This window comes from Schistocerca nitens, chromosome 2, assembly GCF_023898315.1.
Source record: "Schistocerca nitens isolate TAMUIC-IGC-003100 chromosome 2, iqSchNite1.1, whole genome shotgun sequence".
NCBI lineage: Eukaryota > Metazoa > Arthropoda > Insecta > Orthoptera > Acrididae > Schistocerca > Schistocerca nitens.
The window spans coordinates 113,868,667-113,888,271 of record NC_064615.1 but is presented as its reverse complement, the minus strand read 5'-3'; the positions used below and the strand labels follow the sequence as shown (position 1 = coordinate 113,888,271).

Below are 19,605 nucleotides of genomic sequence, written 5' to 3'. Positions count from 1 at the left end.
ATGAAGAAAGTTAATCTGGTAACCAGATTTGGTAAGTTACCTCATCTTGCTTCGAAACTATAAAATGATCTGTGTGTTGCAATATGTGAGATGACAGCACACATCAGTAAGTTGTTGTGAACATATCCCATCTCTTAACTAAACACAAGAAAATCGTAACACCAAGAGATTTTGTACCACACAAATTACTTTTGTTATAAATAATGGAAGGAGTAACTGTAACAATTCACTATACAGTTGAGCAATTTGTTATTGGCAGGCATGTAAACAAATCTGGAAACATTGCTAGCTTTCAGTTGAACTGTTCTTCAGAGTCCTCCCCCCCCCCCCCCCCCCACACACACACACACACTTATATGAAAAGGATTGATTGTTATTTGTCACATAGAGGGAAGTGCTGAGAGGCAGACAGGCACATTGATAACAGACATCTAGCTAATAACATCTAGCAATCTTTTTTTTTTAATGTGGTTGTCTGTCACTCAACCCCTTCTCAATGTGATAAGTAGCAATCAATCCTTTTCATATTGTATTATATTATATGAATTTTTACCATAACTCCTTCCATTATCTACATTTTACTTAGAACTTTCCAGTACAGTTTTTATAAGAGAGTCATGCTGAAATTTTCTGTTTTCTTAAAACCTTACTTCTCACAGAAATCCCCTACAAGTTGTGTGAACGATCAGTGCTGGTGCTGATGGTTTAAATTAAGGGACTTCCACAGCATAGTTATCAGGACAGCACTCACAAAATGTTCAGGTGGGACACACTGGTTAAAATTTAATAACATGAAAATGAATAATTCAGCTATCAAAAAAACTTCCATTCTCCACTGAAAGGAAATGTACTCTCATAAAATTCTCTCTCTCTGTTTTGCACTAGCCTTACTTGCAGACTTGATTTTTTATCAGTAACATCTTTCTAAATACTGTCTTGACCACAGGAAATCGCTAACTACAGTCACACCTATGTAACAGAGTTAAAAGTAAACCTGCATTCCCAGTGCAGATCAACAGAGCACACTGTCTCTCCAATCATGAACTGTATAATCTGACTCATCCACATTGCTCAATCTGTTAATAGGCCTCAAAGAGCCAACCAGGATTGTATGCAATGATCTCCACATGATCAGTTTGGCCTCTAGATTGTCAATTATAAACAACAGAAAAAAATAAGTTAAAAAAAAACATCATCATGCTGTGTGAAGAAGGTGGCAAAGGAACAACCAGAATGGAACTTGGATCAGAGGTGAAACATCCTGGCAGATTAAAACTGTGTGCCGGAGCGAGAGTCAAACTCAGGATCTGTGCTTTTTACAGGCACATGCTCTACTGACTGAATTACCCAAGTATGCCCTCATGACCTGCCCTCACAGCTTTACTTCTGCTAGAACCTCATCTCCTACCCTTCAAACTTCACAGCAGTTCTCCTGCGAAGCTTGCTGGACTAGTGCTCGTGGAAGACAAGATATTGCACAGACATGGCTTAGTCACAGCTTAGAGGATGTTTCTAGAATGAATTTTTTACTCTACAGTTGAGTGTGCACTGATACAAAACTATTTTGGATTGATCAGTCAGTTTCTCTTCTTGAAGTGGCACTATGTATGGATGTCAGATGCCTCTCATTGCTATCAACAGTAATTTGAGTAAGGTGCACTACCAGGAGAGCATCCTTCAACATGTTGTCCACTTCTACAGACAACATTTTGACAATGGGTATGTTTTCTAAGATGATAATTGAAGTATATGCAGGACTGGACCCCTGCCTATTCAGCCACAACACTCACAGATGTGCTTCACGGGTCAGCTATGGCCCCTGCTTCACCTCCTGAGGTTGTTTGTAAACAGAAGATTCACTGGGCTGTTTACTGCCAAACCTCCTGCAGCCATCACAGCATCTGGGGCCACAAGCTATGTCCAGTATGTGGTGTGCAGATTGCAGTAAATAGCACTGCAGTGATAGGCGCCTATTTATATTCGTGCGGTCACTTGACCTTGTGACACCGCACTGTATTCCTCCGCTGTTGGGTACTTAGGTCATCGCTCAACCCTTCGACAATGAGTTACACTGAAGTTTACCTTGGCACCTGTTGCAAGTTGATGGTTCATGTGGTTGCCACTAGGGGTCTCCTTGGTGCAGGTACTTTTCTAGCTAGTTCATTACCCAGTGTGCGTCCACCCAATATGGCACTAACACACTAAATCTTCTGGATTTCACACAAATCTACATTAAACTGTTAATGTATGTAAAAACAAAGATGATGTGACTTACCGAACGAAAGCACTGGCAGGTCGATAGACACACAAACAAACACAAACACACACACAAAATTCAAGCTTTCGCAACAAACTGTTGCCTCATCAGGAAAGAGGGGAAGGAGAGGGAAAGACGAAAGGATGTGGGTTTTAAGGGAGAGGGTAAGGAGTCATTCCAATCCCGGGAGCGGAAAGACTTACCTTAGGGGGAAAAAAGGACAGGTATACACTCGCACACACGCACATATCCATCCACACATATACAGACACAAGCAGACATATTTAAAGACAAAGGGTTTGGGCAGAGATGTCAGTCGAGGCGGAAGTGAAGAGGCAAAGATGATGTTGAATGACAGGTGAGGTATGAGTGGCGGCAACTTGAAATTAGCGGAGATTGAGGCCTGGTGGGTAACGGGAAGAGAGGATATATTGAAGAGCAAGTTCCCATCTCCGGAGTTCGGATAGGTTGGTGTTGGTGGGAAGTATCCAGATAACCCGGACGGTGTAACACTGTGCCAAGATGTGCTGGCCGTGCACCAAGGCATGTTTAGCCACAGGGTGATCCTCATTACCAACAAACACTGTCTGCCTGTGTCCATTCATGCGAATGGACAGTTTGTTGCTGGTCATTCCCACATAGAATGCATCACAGTGTAGGCAGGTCAGTTGGTAAATCACGTGGGTGCTTTCACATGTGGCTCTGCCTTTGATCGTGTACACCTTCCGGGTTACAGGACTGGAGTAGGTGGTGGTGGGAGGGTGCATGGGACAGGTTTTACACCGGGGGCGGTTACAAGGATAGGAGCCAGAGGGTAGGGAAGGTGGTTTGGGGATTTCATGGGGATGAACTAACAGGTTACGAAGGTTAGGTGGACGGCGGAAAGACACTCTTGGTGGAGTGGGGAGGATTTCATGAAGGATGGATCTCATTTCAGGGCAGGATTTGAGGAAGTCGTATCCCTGCTGGAGAGCCACATTCAGAGTCTGGTCCAGTCCCAGAAAGTATCCTGTCACAAGTGGGGCACTTTTGTGGGCTTCATTTATGTGTAGCCTAAAGATGCTATCATGAATGACAAAGCAACTAAATGTATATCCTGCTTACAACCATCTATTGAACAACCAGAATATTAAAATGTAGGTACATTCACTTGAAATCAAAAGCAACATACCTGTAAAAAATCCAGGCAATTGTAGAAGCATTCTTGTGCTCATATTATCCAATGATGAATCTAAATCTGTATTCTGCATATGACTGTGAAGTACATGGCAGAGGGTGCATCCCACTGTAAAAGTTATCAGGATTTCTTCCCATTACATTTACATATGGAGTGCAGGGAAAAACTATTGTTTAAATGGCTCCGTGCATGCTGAATTAATATAATCTTGTCCTCGTGATCCCTATGGGACCAATAAGTAGGCTGTTGTAGTATATCCTTTGAGCCATCATTTAAAGCCAGTTCTTAAAGCTTTATAAGTAGTCTTTCTCTCGATAGTTTATGTCTGTCTTAAAGAGTCTGCCAGTCCAACTTCTTCAGCATCTCCGTAACACTCTCCCATGACAGTTCATGCTGCCTTTCTCTGTGTATGTTCAATATCTCCTGTTAGTCCTGTTTGGTGTGGATCCCACACACTTTAGCAAGATTCTAGGTTGGGTCACATGAGTGATTTGTCAGCAATCTCCTTTGTAGACTGATTAAATTTCACCAGTATTCTACCAATAAACTTAAGTCACCACCTGCTTTAACCATGACTGAGTATGATCATTGTAACAATATTATGGAAAGGATAGATGCTACTCATGATATAGAGGAGATGCTGAGTCACAGAAAGACACAAGAAAAAGAATGTCACAAAAGCTTTCGGCCAACAAGGCCTTTGTCAAAAATAGATGACACACACTCACGCAAACACACGCATGACCACAGTCTCTGGCAGCTGAAGCCCTGCTACAAGCAACAGCAGCAGCAGTGTATGATGGGAGAGGCAACTGGGTGGGGGTAAGGAGGAGGCTGGAGTGGGGAGGGATAGCAGGGTAGGGGTGGGGGATGGTGATGTGCTGCTGGAGAGCATGCAGGAGTGAGGTGGGGAGAGGATAGGGCAGCTCGGTGCAGTCGGGAGGTTAGAAAGGCAGGGGAGAGAGATTGGGGGGGGGGGGGGGGGTAGTGGAAAAGGAGAAAAGTAAAAGGACTAGGTAAAGACTAGGTACCCTGTTGGAATAGAGGGCTGTGTAGTGCTGGAATTCAGACAGGGAAGGGGCTAGATGAGTGAGGATGATGACTAATGAAGGTTGAAGCTAGGAGGGTTACGGGAATGTAGGATATTTTGCAGGGAGAGTTCCCACCTTTGCATTTCAGAAAAGCTGCTGTTGGTGGGAAGGATCCACATGGCACAGTTTGTGAAGCAGTCATTGAAACGAAGAAGGTCGTGTTGGGTGGTGTGCTCTGTAACAGGGTGGTCCAGTTATTTCATGGCCACAGTTTGCCTGTGGCTATTCACGCAGACAGACAGCTTGTTGGTTGTCATGCCCACATAGAATGCAACACAGTGGTTGCACCTTTGCAACACAGTGGTTGCACCTTAGCTTGTAGATCACATAACTGGTTTCATAGGTAGCCCTGCCTTTGATGCGACAGGTGATGTTTGTGACCAGACTGGAGTAGGTGGTGGTGGGTGGATGTATGGGACACATCTTGCATATTACAGGGGTATGAGCCATGAGGTAAGGGGTTGGGAGCAGGGGTTGTGTAGGGATAGATGGGTATATCATGTAGGTTCAGTGGATGGGAGAATATCACTGTGGGAGGGGCAGGAAGGATAATGGGCAGGATGTTTCCCATTTCAGGCCATGACGAGAGGTAGTTGAAACCTTGGTAGAGAATGTCCTGGGTGGTACTGAGTTATGAGAGGAATTCTCCTCTGTGGCCAGACGGTGAGGCTTTGGGAGATAGCAGGTGACTGTTTTTGTACAAAGTTGGGAGGATAATTATGGTCTGTAAAGGCCTCAGTGAGACCCTCAGTACATTTCTAGAGGGACTGCCTGTCACTACAGATTCGACGACCACAGGTGGCTAGGCTGTATGGAAGAGACTTCTTGGTATGGAACAGGTGCCAGCTGTTGAAAGTGGAGGTACTGCTGGTGCTTAGTGGGTTTGATTAGTGATACGGACGGAGGTACAGATGTAGCCATCTTTGAGGTGTAGGTCAACATCTGGGAAGGTGGCTTGTTCGGTTGAGAAGGACCAGGTGAAGCGAATGGAGGAAAAGCTGATGAGCTTCTGGAGGAATGTAGAGAAGGTGTCCTCACCCTCGATCCAAATCGCAAAGGTGTCATCAATGAATCTGAACCAGGTTAGGGGTTAGGGTTTTGGATGTTTAGGAAGGATTCCTCTAGAGGGCCCATGAATAGGTTGGCATAGGATGGTGCCATGTGGGTGCCCATAGCCGTACAAGGATTTGTTTGTAGGTAATGCCTTCAAAGGAGAAGTAATTGTGGGTGAGGATATAGTTGGCCATGGTGACTAGGAAGGAGGTTGTTGGTTTGGAATCCGTCGGGTGTTGGGAAAAGTAGTGTTCAATAGCAGTAAGGCCTTGGGAATTAGGAATGTTAGTGTAAAGGGAGGTGGCACCAACAGTGACGAGCAAGGTACCATGTGGTAAAGGGATAGGAACTGTGGAGAGTCGGTGGAGGAAATGGTTGGTATCTTTTATATAGGAGGGTAGGTTCTGGGTAATAGGTTGAAGGTGTTGTTTTACAAGAGCAAAGATTCTCAGGGCACAGCACCTGGCTACAATGGGGCGTCCTGGGTGGTTGGGTTTATGGACTTTAGGAATCATTTAGAATGTAGGGCTGTGGGGAATGGTAGTGGTGAGGAGAGAGATCCAATTCATTGATATATCATAGGATACTATGTTTTCTCATTTTATGAAGTGCACAATTTTACATTTCTGAACATTTAAAATATGTTACCCATCTTTGCAACATTTTGAATTCTTATCAAAATTTATGCAGCTTATTTCAGACAGTACTTTATTATAAATATCTGTATTATCTGCAGCAGGTCTGAGGGTACTATTAATATTATCTGCAATGTCATTAATATACCATATAAATAGCAAGGCTGCCAAAATACTTCCCTGGGGTACTTCCAAAATAACTATTACATCTGTCAATGAATCTCCAACCAGAAACTTGGTACACCCTCCCTACCAAAAAATACTAAGTCCAGTCACAAATTTCACTTGATATTCCATATGATCACACTTTTTATAATAAGCGTAGATGTGGGTCTGAGTCAAATGCTTTTCAGATATTGAGAAATACTGCACTACTTGACTGCCTTGAGCCAAGGCTTTCATTGTGTCACATAAGAAAGGTGCGTGTTGGGTTTCACATAATCTATGATGGTTGGCATGGGGGAGGTCATTTCATATGAGATACCTTATTGTGTTTCAGCTCAGAATATGTTCTAAGATTCAACAACAAATGGATGTTACAGATATTGGACAGGAGTGACCCATGCTTTTTTCCAATAACTCGGCACAGTTTTTTGTTCGGGGGATCTACAATACATTATAGTTAAAAGGAGGTGCTAACTGAGCTGCATATTCAGTACAGAATCTGACAGGGTTTCCATTCAGCCCTGGAGCTTTGTTCAATTTTAACGATTTCAGCTACTTCTCAATGCCACTGACACTACTAATATTTATTTCACTTACTTTTTCAGTGGTACACTAATTATACTGGGATGTAAAGGAACATTTGAAAACAGGGTTAAGCATTTCTGCTTCTGCTTTGCTACCCTCAACTTCAGTTCTTGTGTCTTCCACAAGTAACTGGATACTAACTTTGGCGCCACTAACAATCCTTTACATACAACTTCCCAAACCACTTCCATAAATTGCCTTAATACATACCTCCTCCACACAGTTGTTCAATAATCATTGTAACCAGACATAGTCACTTATAGAGATTCAAAATTACACATGTGGAATGTTTATTTCACTTCTAAAAAAGTAAATAACCCAAATGTAATACGATCTGATCTGTAAAGTGAGTACTGCCGGTAGAAACATTAGTCATCCTTTCAATAATTATCTTAAAAAACAAAGATGCTGTGACTTACCAAACGAGAAAGCACTGGTAGATAGACAGGTTTTACACTGAGGGCAGTTACAAGGGTAGGAGCCAGAGGGTAGGGAAGGTGGTTTGGGGATTTCATTGGGATGAACCAAGAGGTTACGAAGGTTAGGTGGATGGCGGAAAGACACTCTTGGTGCAGGGGGAGGGTTTCATGAAGGATGGATCTCATTTCAGGGCAGGATTTGAGGAAGTTGTATCCCTGCTGCAGAGCCACATTCAGAGTCTGATCCAGTCCCGGAAAGTATCCTGTCGCAAGTGGAGCACTTTTGGGGTTCTTCTGTGGGAGGTTCTGGGTTTGAGGGGACGAGGAAGTGGCTCTGGTTATTTGCTTCTGTACCAGGTCGGGAGGGTAGTTGTGGGATGCGAATGCTGTTTTCAGGTTGTTGGTGTAATGGTTCAGGGATTCAGGACTGGAGCAGTCGTTTGCCACTAAGACCTAAGCTGTAGGGAAGGGACCGTTTGATATGGAATGGGTGCCAGCTGTCATAATGGAGGTACTGTTGCTTGTTGGTGGGTTTGATGTGTGAAGCTGGCCATTGGACAGATGAAAGTCAACGTCGAGGAAAGTGGCAACCAGCAACAAACTGTCCATTCGCATGGACGGACACAGGCAGACAGTGTTTGCTGGTAATGAGGATCACCCTGTGGCTAAACATGTCTTGGTGCACGGCCAGCACTTCTTGGCACAGTGTTACACTGCCCGGGTTATCTGGATACTTCCCACTGACACCAACCTATCAGAACTCCGGAGATGGGAACTTGCCCTTCAATATATCCTCTCTTCCCGTTACCCACCAGGCCTCAATCTCCACTAATTTCAAGTTGCTGCCCCTCGTACATCACTTGTCACTCATCAGCATCTTTGCCTCTGTACTTCTGCCTCGACTGACTTCTCTGCCCAAACTCTTTGCCTTTACATATGTCTGCTTGTGTCTGTATATGTGCGGATGGATATGTGTGTGTGTGCGCGCGAGTGTATACCTGTCCCTTTTTCCCCCTAAGGTAAGTCTTTCTGCTCCCGGGATTGGAATGACTCCTTACCCTCTCCCTTAAAACCCACATCCTTTCGTCTTTCCCTCTCCTTCCCTCTTTCCTGATGAAGCAACCGTGGGTTGCAAAAGCTTGAAATTTGTGTGTGTGTTTGTGTGTTTTCTATTGTGTCTATCTACCAGCATCTTTGTTTTTTAATATATTTTTCCCATTTGGAATGTTTCTTTCTGTTATTTTCAGTAATTATCTTTACACAAAACATGTTTTCTGTGTAAGCAAGAAAATTCATCTTCAAGAAAATTTCTTTCATGTTTAAATTTCTTCATTCATTTCTTCAGTCAATGGAAAAACAGTGCATGCAAAACAGAATAAACATGAGAAGATGCATGTGCTTAAGGAGTTTTTTTTTTTTTTAAATCTACAGAAATGCTCCTCTTGTTTCCATTCCAGATCTGAAGGTGATACAAACCCTTCCATCATTTCATATTATTGTGTATTGTTGAAACTCAATTCAGTTGGATTTGTTGTTGCTATCATTCACATTTCTTGGGAAGGTAAAAGTGCATCAGAATGCAGCTCTACTCTATACCTTCAGAGTGACACTCTTAGATAGGTTTTGTGAGTAGTAGTACTAGTAGTAGTAGTAGTTATTGCTGTCGTCTTCAGTCAAAAGACTGGTTTGACACTGCTCACCATGCTGGTATATCCTGTGCAAGCCTTTTCATCTCCAAATAACTACTGCACCCTACAGCTGATTGAACATACTCACTGTTGTCAAGTTCCGGCCTCCCTCTACAGTCTTTACTCCTCACATTTGCCTCCATTACCATACTGATGACTTCTTGATGCCTCACGATGCGTCCCATCAATCAAACCATTCTGCCATAAACTTCATTTCTTCCATTCCATTCATTCAGTATTCTCCATTAGTTATTCGATCTAACCATATAATCTTCAGTGCTGTAGCTCTACATTTCTTAAGCTTCTATCCTTTACTTTTCTGTATTGTTTATCATCCATATTTCATTTGGTGTACACTCCAGACAAGTAGTTTCAGAAGGACTACCTAACACTCAAATTTTATAAGACTGTACCATATAACTCTTTTTTTTGGAAGGAATTTTCCTGCCGTTGAATTTGCATTTTATATCCTCTTTACTTTAGACATTGTTAGTTATTTCGCTGCAGAAGTACCAAAGTTTTTGTTTCCTGTTAGCTCAAGAAACAGTCTTAATAGAGCCAGGGATGAGCTACAACCCTGTCTGATTCTAATCTCAATTACTGCTTCCCTTTCATGTCCATTTACTCTTATAAGTTCTGCCTGGTGCCTGTACGAGCTAAATATAACATTTTGCTCCCTGTATTTTATCGCTGCTACTTTCAAATTTTCAAAGAGTTTATTTCAGTCAAGATTGTCAAAAGCCTTCTCTAAACCTGCTGATGCTATAAATACAGGCTTGCCTTTCCTCACTGTACATTCTAAGACAAGTCAACAAAAGTAGCTTAGAAGCATATATCCTCGGTGTAGTGAAGCACTTAGTAAAGACAAGTCTTCTGTATTCTGATACAATAACTCTGTACTTCACAATCATATACAACCTCTTGCTAGATGAAAGATTCATACCAAAAGACTGAAAACTTGCACAGGGCACACCAATACTCAAGATAGAAAACAGGAGTAATCAGCTGAACTACGAGCCCATATCACTAATGTTGATTTGCGGTAGGATTTTGGGACATAAACACAGTATATGAATATATATGAATTATATCGAAGGTCTATTGACACACAGTCAACACGGACTCAGAAAATATCATTCTTGTGAAATACAACCAGTGCTTTATTCATACTAAGTAATGAGTGCTATTGACTGGGGATCTCAAATTGATTCGACTTTTGATACTATTCCTTGTAAGAGATTCTAATCACATTGCATGCCTATTGAATATCACTTCAGCTGTGCTGCTGGATCTGAGATTTCCTCTCACAAAGATCACAGCACATAGTAATCAATGGAAAATTGTTGAGTAAGACAGAAATGACATCCGAGATTCCTCAAGGAAGGACCTCTGCTGTTCCTAATCTACATAAACGATTTAGGAGATAATCCGAAAGATCTCTTTGATTGTTTGTAGGTGATGCTGTCATTTGACTTATCCTTTTACTCTGATATGGAGCATAGGATACATATTAGAGCTCCCCATCTGACCCTGTTTGTTGCCATCTTCTTGATGTTACTCCAGGAGTGGCCAACGGCTGCCACCTCAGCTACGACAGTCCTGCACCAAGTTGACCTCAGCCTGCCTCTCCTCCTTGCTCCTTGTGGGTTCCATTCTAAGGCCTGCTTTGAAATATGTTGAGGGCCTCTTCTCAGGGTGTGTCTAATCCATCTTCATTTCCCTTCTTTTACATTTATCTCGGCTTCCCATGGCTGGGTGTGTTGTCATAGTTCTGGGTTTGAATAACATTTGGCCAGCATAATCCCAGAATCATCCTCAAACATTTATTGATGAAATGAAAGTTTGTACTCTTGTTTTAATTTGTGCTGTCACCTTCCACATCTCACACCCGTAAAAGAGAACACATTTTACATTTGAGTCAAAGATTTTAAGCATTACCTTGAACAGCATTTCACGAGACGTCCAAACTGGTCACAGCTGGGCAAAGGCCCCTTTTGCCTTTTTGATACTACTTTCAACGTCTTCTATCACCCCTCCATTTTTGGAAACAATACTTCCCAGATAAAAAACACTCTTCATCCCCTCTTCTTTCACAGCTAGTGCATTCTTGTTTTTACTGTTCATCCTAAGCTCTTTAGTCTTAGCCATGTTTATTTTTACTCCAACTCTCTGAGTTTCTGTTTCCAATTCCTTAAGCTTCTCACTCATATCCTTGAAAGTGTGGGACAGAAGACAGATGTTGTCCTCCAGGCTATCATATATAGTTCACTGTATACCTCTCCTTTTCTCCCTGGTTACCTTCTTCATGATGCCATCTAATGTCAGCAAAAACAGCAGTGATGAAAGCAAACAACCCTGCCTTACTCCAAAATTTAAGATGAATGGTTCTGAGAGATTCCCATCATGTTTCACCTGACAAATATATTCTCTGTACATCAACTTCACGATACTGATGATCTTTGGAGGTGCTCCATAACTCTGCATTGTTTTCCAGATGGCTTCAGACTGCACCCTGTCAAAGGCTTTTTCAAAGTCAACAAAAGCCAGATACAAAGGAGAGCAGTGTTCCATGGATTGCTCAGTAGTGATCCTCAAGGTGTTGATTTGGTCTGTGCATGATCTGCTTTATCTGCAACCAGCCTGTTCTTTCCTGAGCTTACTACCTGTGGGCACTCTGAGACAGTTTAAAACAATCTAGAAAATACTTTACTGGGTATTGACAAAAGTGTGTTGCACTTTGTCAGGTCTCCTTTATTGGGCAACTTGATAAGGATTCCCTTCCTCCAATCTTCCGGGATGGTTTCTGTGTTGCAGATTTCTTGGAACAGGGGCAGTAACATATCTGCTGTAACTTCATAGTTTACCTTGAGCATTTCCGCCACCACACTGTCTACACCAGGTGCCTTGTTATTCTTGCAGCTTTTAAGAGCACTGATAATTTCACTCTTGCTGGGAGGATGAGTACTGATTTGCAGTGCAGGCGTTTCCTATTGGTCTAGTCCCTCCTGCTCTTGTTCTTCTTGATGGATCAGGGTCATGTTGAATACCTCAACTGAAATATTCTGTGCATTGGTTTAGCTGCTCCTCACTGCTGGTCAACAGTTCACCCTCTTTTGACTTCAATGGCTTACTTTTGCTAAAGCTTTTCTGGGACCGCTGTTTGGTGATATTATATAGCTCTTTCAAATTGCCCCTTTCTGCAGCCTCTTGAGCAATTTCTGCAAGCTGTTCTACGCAATTTCTTCTATCAGATCTAGCACTTCTCTTCACTCGCCAATGAACTTCATTGTACCTTGCCCTAAGGCGCTGCTTTTCTTCATTGTCCCTACACTGGTTGATCAAGGCCTGTATTTCTCTTCTTTCTTCAATCTTATGCCACGTATGATCAGATATCCATAGCTTCTTTCTGGTGTCCTGGAATCCTAATACCTTCTCACTGGAATTTAGGAAATTTTTCTTGATTTTATTCCATTTCCTCTCCACTTGTGTACTTGCCTCTTCCTCACTTTGATCCTCCACCTCCAAACTGACTGTAACATTTTTTCAACTTCAGCACAAACACTTTTCTAATGTCCTTGTTTTGAAGTTTTCTAATATTGAATCTTTTCTGCATGCAATTTGCATCTTGATTACCAGCAGCAGCAATCTTTAACCATACTTCATCTATTACAAGATGGTGGTCACTTCCGCAGGCAGCACCTCTTCTGTTTCGGACATCAAGAAGGGAATGCCTCCACATCTGGCTAATTACAAAATGATTGATCAGATTTTGTGTGTTGCCATCTGGCGAGAGCCATGTTATTTTGTGGCAGAGTTTGTGTGAGAATACTGATCCTCCAATAACCAGCCTGTTGTTAAGGCACATATCAATAAAATGCTCGCTGTTGTCATTTTGGACTCCAGTACTGTGTTTTCCCATAACTTTCTCTAGCCCTTCATTTTCACAACCAATCTTGGCATTGAGGCCTCCCATCATGATTTTTACATCTTTGTGTTTGATCCTGGCTAGAACCTCTCCCAATTGTCCATAGAAATTGTCCTATTCTTGGGTGTCTGCTTGTTCTGTGGGTGCATAACACTGCATAAGATATATACTACTGGCCATTAAAATTGCTACACCATGAAGATGACGTGCTACAGTCATGAAATTTAACGAACAGGAAGAAGATGCTATGATATGCAAATGATTAGCTTTTCAGAGCATTCACACAAGGTTGGTGCCAGTGGCGACACCTACAACGTGCTGACATGAGGAAAGTTTCCAACCAATTACTCATACACAAACAGCAGTTGACCGGCGTTGCCTGGTGAAACTTTGATGTGATGCCTCATGTAAGGAGGAGAAATGCGTACCATCACATTTCCGACTTTGATAAAGGTCGGATTGTAGCCTATCGCGATTGTGATTTATCGTATCGTGACAGTGCTGCTCGCGTTGGACGAGATCCAATGACTGATAGCACAATATGAAATCGGTGGGTTCAGGAGGGTAATACGGAATGCCGTGCTGGATCCCAGCAGCCTCGTATCACTAGCAGTCGAGATGACAGGCATCTTATCCACATGGTTGTAATGGATCGTGCAGCCATGTCTCGATCCTTGAGTCAACAGATGGGGACGTTTGCAAGACAACAACCATCCGCACGAACAGTTCGACAACTTTGCAGCAGCATGGACTATCAGCTCGGAGACCATGGTTATGGTTACCCTTGACGCTGCATCACAGACAGGAGTGCCTGCGATGGTGTACTCAACGACGAACTTGGGTGCACGAATGGCAAAACATCATTTTTTTTGGATGAATCCAGGTTCTGTTTACAGCATCATGATGGTCGCATCCGTGTTTAGAGACATCACAGTGAACGCACATTGGAAGCGTGTATTCATCATTGCCATACTGGTGTATCACCCGGCATGATGGTGTGGGGTGCCATTGGTTACATGTCTCGGTCACCTCTTGTTCACATTAACGGCACTTTGAACAGTGGATGTTACATTTCAGATGTGTTACGATTCGTGGCTCTACTCTTCATGCGATCCCTGCAAAACCCTACATTTCAGCAGGATAATGCACGACCACATGTTGCAGGTCCTGTACAGCATTTCTGGATACAGAAAATGTTCGACTGCTGCTTTGGCCAGCACATTCTCCAGATCTCTCACCAATTGAAAATATCTGGTCAATGGTGGCCGAGCAACTGGCTCACCACAATACACCAGTCACTACTCTTGATGAACTGTGGTATTCTGTTAAAGCTATGTGCAGCTGTACCTATACACGCCATCCAAGCTCTGTTTGACTCAATGCCCAGGCGTATCAGGGCCGTTATTACGGCCAGAGGTGGTGGTTCTGGGTACTGATATCTCAGTATCTATGCACCCAAATTGTGTGAAAATGTAATCACATGTCAGTTTTAGTATAATATATTTGTCCAATGTCAATGAATATCAAGAGCTCAGATGGAAACCCAGTTCTAAGCAAAGAGGGGAAAGCAGAAAGGTGGAAGGAGTATATAGAGGGTCTATACAAGGGCAATGTACTTGACAATATTATGGAAATGGAAGAGGATGTAGATGAAGATGAAATGGGGGATACGATACTGCGTGAAGAGTTTGACAGAGCACTGAAAGACCTGAGTCGAAACAAGGCCCCGGGAGTAGACAACATTCCAGTAGAACTACTGACGGCCTTGGGAGAGCCAGTCCTGACAAAACTCTACCATCTGGTGAGCAAGATGTACGATACAGGCGAAATACCCTCAGACTTCCAGAAGAATATAATAATTCCAATCCCAAAGAAAGCAGGGGTTGACAGATGTGAAAATTACCGAACTATCAGTTTAATAAGTCACAGCTGCAAAATACTAACACGAATTATTTACAGATGAATGGAAAAACTGGTAGAAGCCGACCTCGGGGAAGATCAGTTTGGATTCCGTAGAAATGTTGGAACATGTGAGGCAATACTGACCTTATGACTTATCTTAGAAGAAAGATTAAGGAAAGGCAAACCAACGTTTCTAGCATTTGTAGACTTAGAGAAAGCTTTTGACAATGTTGACTGGAATACTCTCTTTCAAACTCTAAAGGTGGCAGGGGTAAAATGCAGGGAGCGAAAGGCTATTTACAATTTGTACAGAAACCAGATGGCAGTTATAATAGTCGAAGGACATGAAAGGGAAGCAGTTGTTGGGAAGGGAGTGAGACAGGGTTGTAGCTTATCCCCGATGTTATTCAATCTGTATATTGGGCAAGCAGTAAAGGAAACAAAAGAAAAATTCGGAGCAGGTATTAAAATCCATGGAGAAGAAATAAAAACTTTGAGATTCGCCGATGACATTGTAAGGATTTGGAAGAGCAGTTGAACGGAATGGACAGTGTCTTGAAAGAAGAGCATAAGATGAACATCAACAAAAGCAAAACGAGGATAATGGAATGTAGTCGAATTAAGTCGGGTGATGCTGAGGGAATTAGATTATGAAATGAGACACTCAAAGTTGTAAATGACTTTTGCTATTTGGGGAGCAAAATAACTGATGATGGTCGAAGTAGAGAGGATATAAAATGTAGACTGGCAATGGCAAGGAAAGTGTTTCTGAAGAAGAGAAATTTGTTAACATCGAGTATAGAATTGAGTGTCAGGAAGCCGTTTCTGAAAGTATTTGTATGGAGTGTAGCCATCCATGTATGGAAGTGAAACGTATACGATAAATAGTTTAGACAAGAAGAGAATAGAAGCTTTCGAAATGTGGTGCTACAGAAGAATAATGAAGATTAGATGGGTAGATCACATAACTAATGAGGAGGTATTGAACAGAATTGGGAAGAAGAGAAGTTTGTGGCACAACTTGACTAGAAGAAGGGATCAGTTGGTAGGACATGTCCTGAGGCATCAAGGGATCACAAATTTAGCATTGGAGGGCAGTGTGGAGGGTAAAAATCGTAGAGGGAGACCAAGAGATGAATACACCAAGCAGATTCAGAAGGATGTAGGTTGCAGTAGGTACTGGGAGATGAAGGAGCTTGCACAGGATAGATTAGCATGGGGAGCTGCATCAAACCACCTTGTTCATCCTCTGCTAGAGTACTGCAATGCTATATGGGATCCTTACCAGATAGAATTTATGAAGGACATTGAAAACGTTCAGAGAAGTGCAGCTCAGCTTGTATTATTGCAAAAGAGGGTAAGGAGTGTCACAGATACGATGAGCAAGATGGTGTGATAATTATTGAAACAAAGACGTTTTTTGTCGGAGCCAGATATTTTCACAAAATTTCAAGCACCAACTTTCATATCTGAGTGTGAAAATATTTTATTGTCACCAACCTACATTCACAGAAATGATCATCACAATAAAATAAGAGAAATTAGAGGTCATACAGAAAGATTTAAGTGTTCATTTTTCCCATGCACTGTTAGATTGTGGAAAGGTAGAGAAATAGTCTGTAGGTGGTTTGAAGAACCCTCTGCCAGGCACTTAAGTGTGAATTGCAGAGCAGTCCTATAGATGTAGATATGATTGCAGTATTGTCTCACGTGTTTCTTTATTTCTCCAGAACCCAAAACGATCCTTCCCCACATTGGCATATACCAGAGTTTGCAAACCTTTGTAAATAATTTGTTTTAGCATTGTGCAATCATGATTTATTAAACTAATGATTTGGTATCTTCACACCTTTCAGCACCAGCACTCTTTGATTTTGGGATTAATACATTCCTCTTGAAATCAGAGTACTGTGCCTGTCAAATTTATGTCTTTAATACCAAGTGCAACAATGTTGTCATGTTTGGTTCCACCAAGAATGTCAATAATTATGAGGGAGTGATGTCTTTTGACTTATGTCTTTCAGTGCTCTGTCAAATTCTTCTCACACTATCACATTTCCCATCTGACCTTCATCTAATTCCTCTTTTCTTTACATAATATTGTCATTAAGTTTGTTTCCTTGTAAACCCCTTCAGTCTATATTTCTTCCACCTTTTGGCCTTCTTTTCTTTGTTTAGTACTGGCTTGCCATTTGAGTTTGACATTACTACAGCTGTTTCTCTTATCTCTAAAAGTTTCTATGATTTTCCTGAATATGCGCATCTTTAATAAGTCATAAATTAAGAATTATATACTTTGAATAATTTTCATACATGTTTTATTTCAGACTAAATGAGTCTTATGATAATCTAAATGGTGCGAATGTATCAGAAGGACTGCAGTGTCTAACAAGTTACAAATGTCAGGAAGTAGAAATTTATGAAGATAATCTCAACGAAATACTGAATGTAATCACAGAAGGGGGGAAAAATGGTTCCTTCATGGGTTTCAATGTGAAGGTATGTACTGATGAGCCTGTGATGCTACTTTCTAAATGATTTTAAGATAGGAAAATAGATTGTGGATTGATGTAGTTCTTTTGAGTTGATCAATGATTTCATTAAATCTCTGGAAGACTGTTCTAATAAAAGTTTACATATTAATCTCATTTTAATTTTTACTGGCTTTTGTAAAAACTTTAGAATTCGTGAATGACTTAGCAGTTATTTGTTTTCTGTCCAAAGATTGGTTTGATGCAAATCTTCATGCTACTCTTATCTTGCTCAAGCCTCAGCATCTTGGAGTAACTACTGCAACCGACATCTCTCTGAATCTGCTTACTGTATTCAATTCTTGGTCTCCCTATATGATTTTTACCCATCATGCTTACCTCAGGTACTAAAATGGTGATCCCTTGATGCTTCAGAAGGAGTCCACCACAAGGTTCTCTTCTCCCCAATCCTGTTCAGTACCCCCTATTACTTATGTCATCCACCCATCTGATCTTCAGCATTCTTCTGTAGCACCACATTTCGAAAGCTATTCTCTTCTTGTAACAAATATATTTGTGTTTAAAGTATAATATACTTTAAATACTTATACTATAAAATATACCATATATACTATAAAATATACTTGTACTTGAAGTATAAATTTACTCGGCAAAAAATTGCATCACAAACTTTGTCTTTAAATTATAATTGTGTTTTGCTTTAAATACGAATAATAAATATATTTGTATTTAAAGCAAAACCCAACCATCATTTAAAGACAAAATTTGTGACATAATTTTTTGCTGAGTAAATTTACACAAAAACACACGTGTTGAATGCTCCATCATTCAAGTCGATACACAAGAGTGTCCCAGGTGGAATGGTCAGTTTTCAGCGATATGACAGGAATGATCATTCAAAGTAGAAGAAGTCTAGTTAACATGGGCTCTAAAGTACATATCTTAAGAGCTGTAAGCAATAGTTCATCTTTGCTTCTATGAAATACACCTCTCCTATTAAACAAGTACTCATAGCTCTTAAGATATGCATTTCAGAGTCCATGTTTACAGGACAATTTTTCCTATTTCCTCTGAAATTTTGGAAAGTAAAGAGCGTGCAGTAGAAGACATTCGTTTCACAGTATCAGAGATGAAGAAGTGCTTATAGGTCTTAAGTATGCATTATAGAGCCCATGTTTAATAGACTTTTTTGCTTCGAATGACCACTCCTCCTGGGACACCCCGTAGAACTCAAACATACAAACACGCCAATCTATGTGAAGGAAACACTTAACATCTGAAGGTGCAAATTTTGAGGCATGGGAGTCCATGTGTGGGTGAAATCTTGTACACACTTCTCTTCACTGATGATCAGGTCACTGTAACAGGAGACCAAGGTGCTGACTACATGCTTCAGAAGTTAAAAGAGGAGTATGAAAGATGGGACCTCACAATTAACTTAACAAAAACTGAATACTTAAAGGTTGGTGACAACGCCACTGAGGATCTCAAAGTTGGAGCCCATAAGATCAGGGGATGTAGGTCTTTTAAGCACCAGGCTGTTATGTCATCAAACAGAAAAAATGAAGATGACATAAATAATAAAATAGGGGAAGGCTGTAGGACCATACGACAACTGAATTTGAATTTAATAACAACAAAATAGCCAAAAGGACCAAGCAGGTGATATATCATTCAGTTGTTGAAAACAAAGCTGGACCATGAACCAAACACCATCATTAGAGAAGCTATGGTGTCAAAATAATTACAGACACCAAAGAGGTGAAACTTCTAAAGAGGTATGGACATCTAGAAAGGATGGACAATAGTTGATGGCCGAAGAAAGATGGTAATTGACCCCAGCAGAAAGGAGAAAGCGTGGATGACCTAAGAGGAGCTGGAATTGAGAGGTTCAGGACGCAATGGGTGCCAGGGCACTACAAGGAGGGGAGTGGCATGATCGAAGGAACTGGAATACGGGAAGCTCAATGTGGCACCAGCCATAGAATACATTTTCTTCTAAAATTAATATGAACGTTAAAAAACTATGTATAATGAAACTTCCTAGCAGGTTAATATTATATGTCTGATTCTTTGCAACATAAATAACTTCCTGGAAAAACTTGGAACACTGTCCTTGTAAACTTCTCAAGCTCTTACTTTTAATTGTAAATTTACAGAAGCACTAATGTTCATTTCAATTGCGAACAATGCAGGGGAACCTTACTTAACGAGCA

General features: G+C 41.4%; 1 protein-coding gene across 1 annotated transcript in view; it reads left to right on the top strand.

Moving 5' to 3' along the window:
* Positions 1-19,605, top strand: part of LOC126235787 (calpain-11-like) — a 188,344-nt gene that overhangs the window by 155,642 nt on the left and 13,097 nt on the right. Inside the window, exon 6 of the mRNA XM_049944596.1 lies at positions 17,225-17,396. Within this exon, the coding sequence (XP_049800553.1) occupies positions 17,225-17,396 (172 nt within the window). The remainder of the gene's footprint in view (positions 1-17,224; positions 17,397-19,605) is intronic.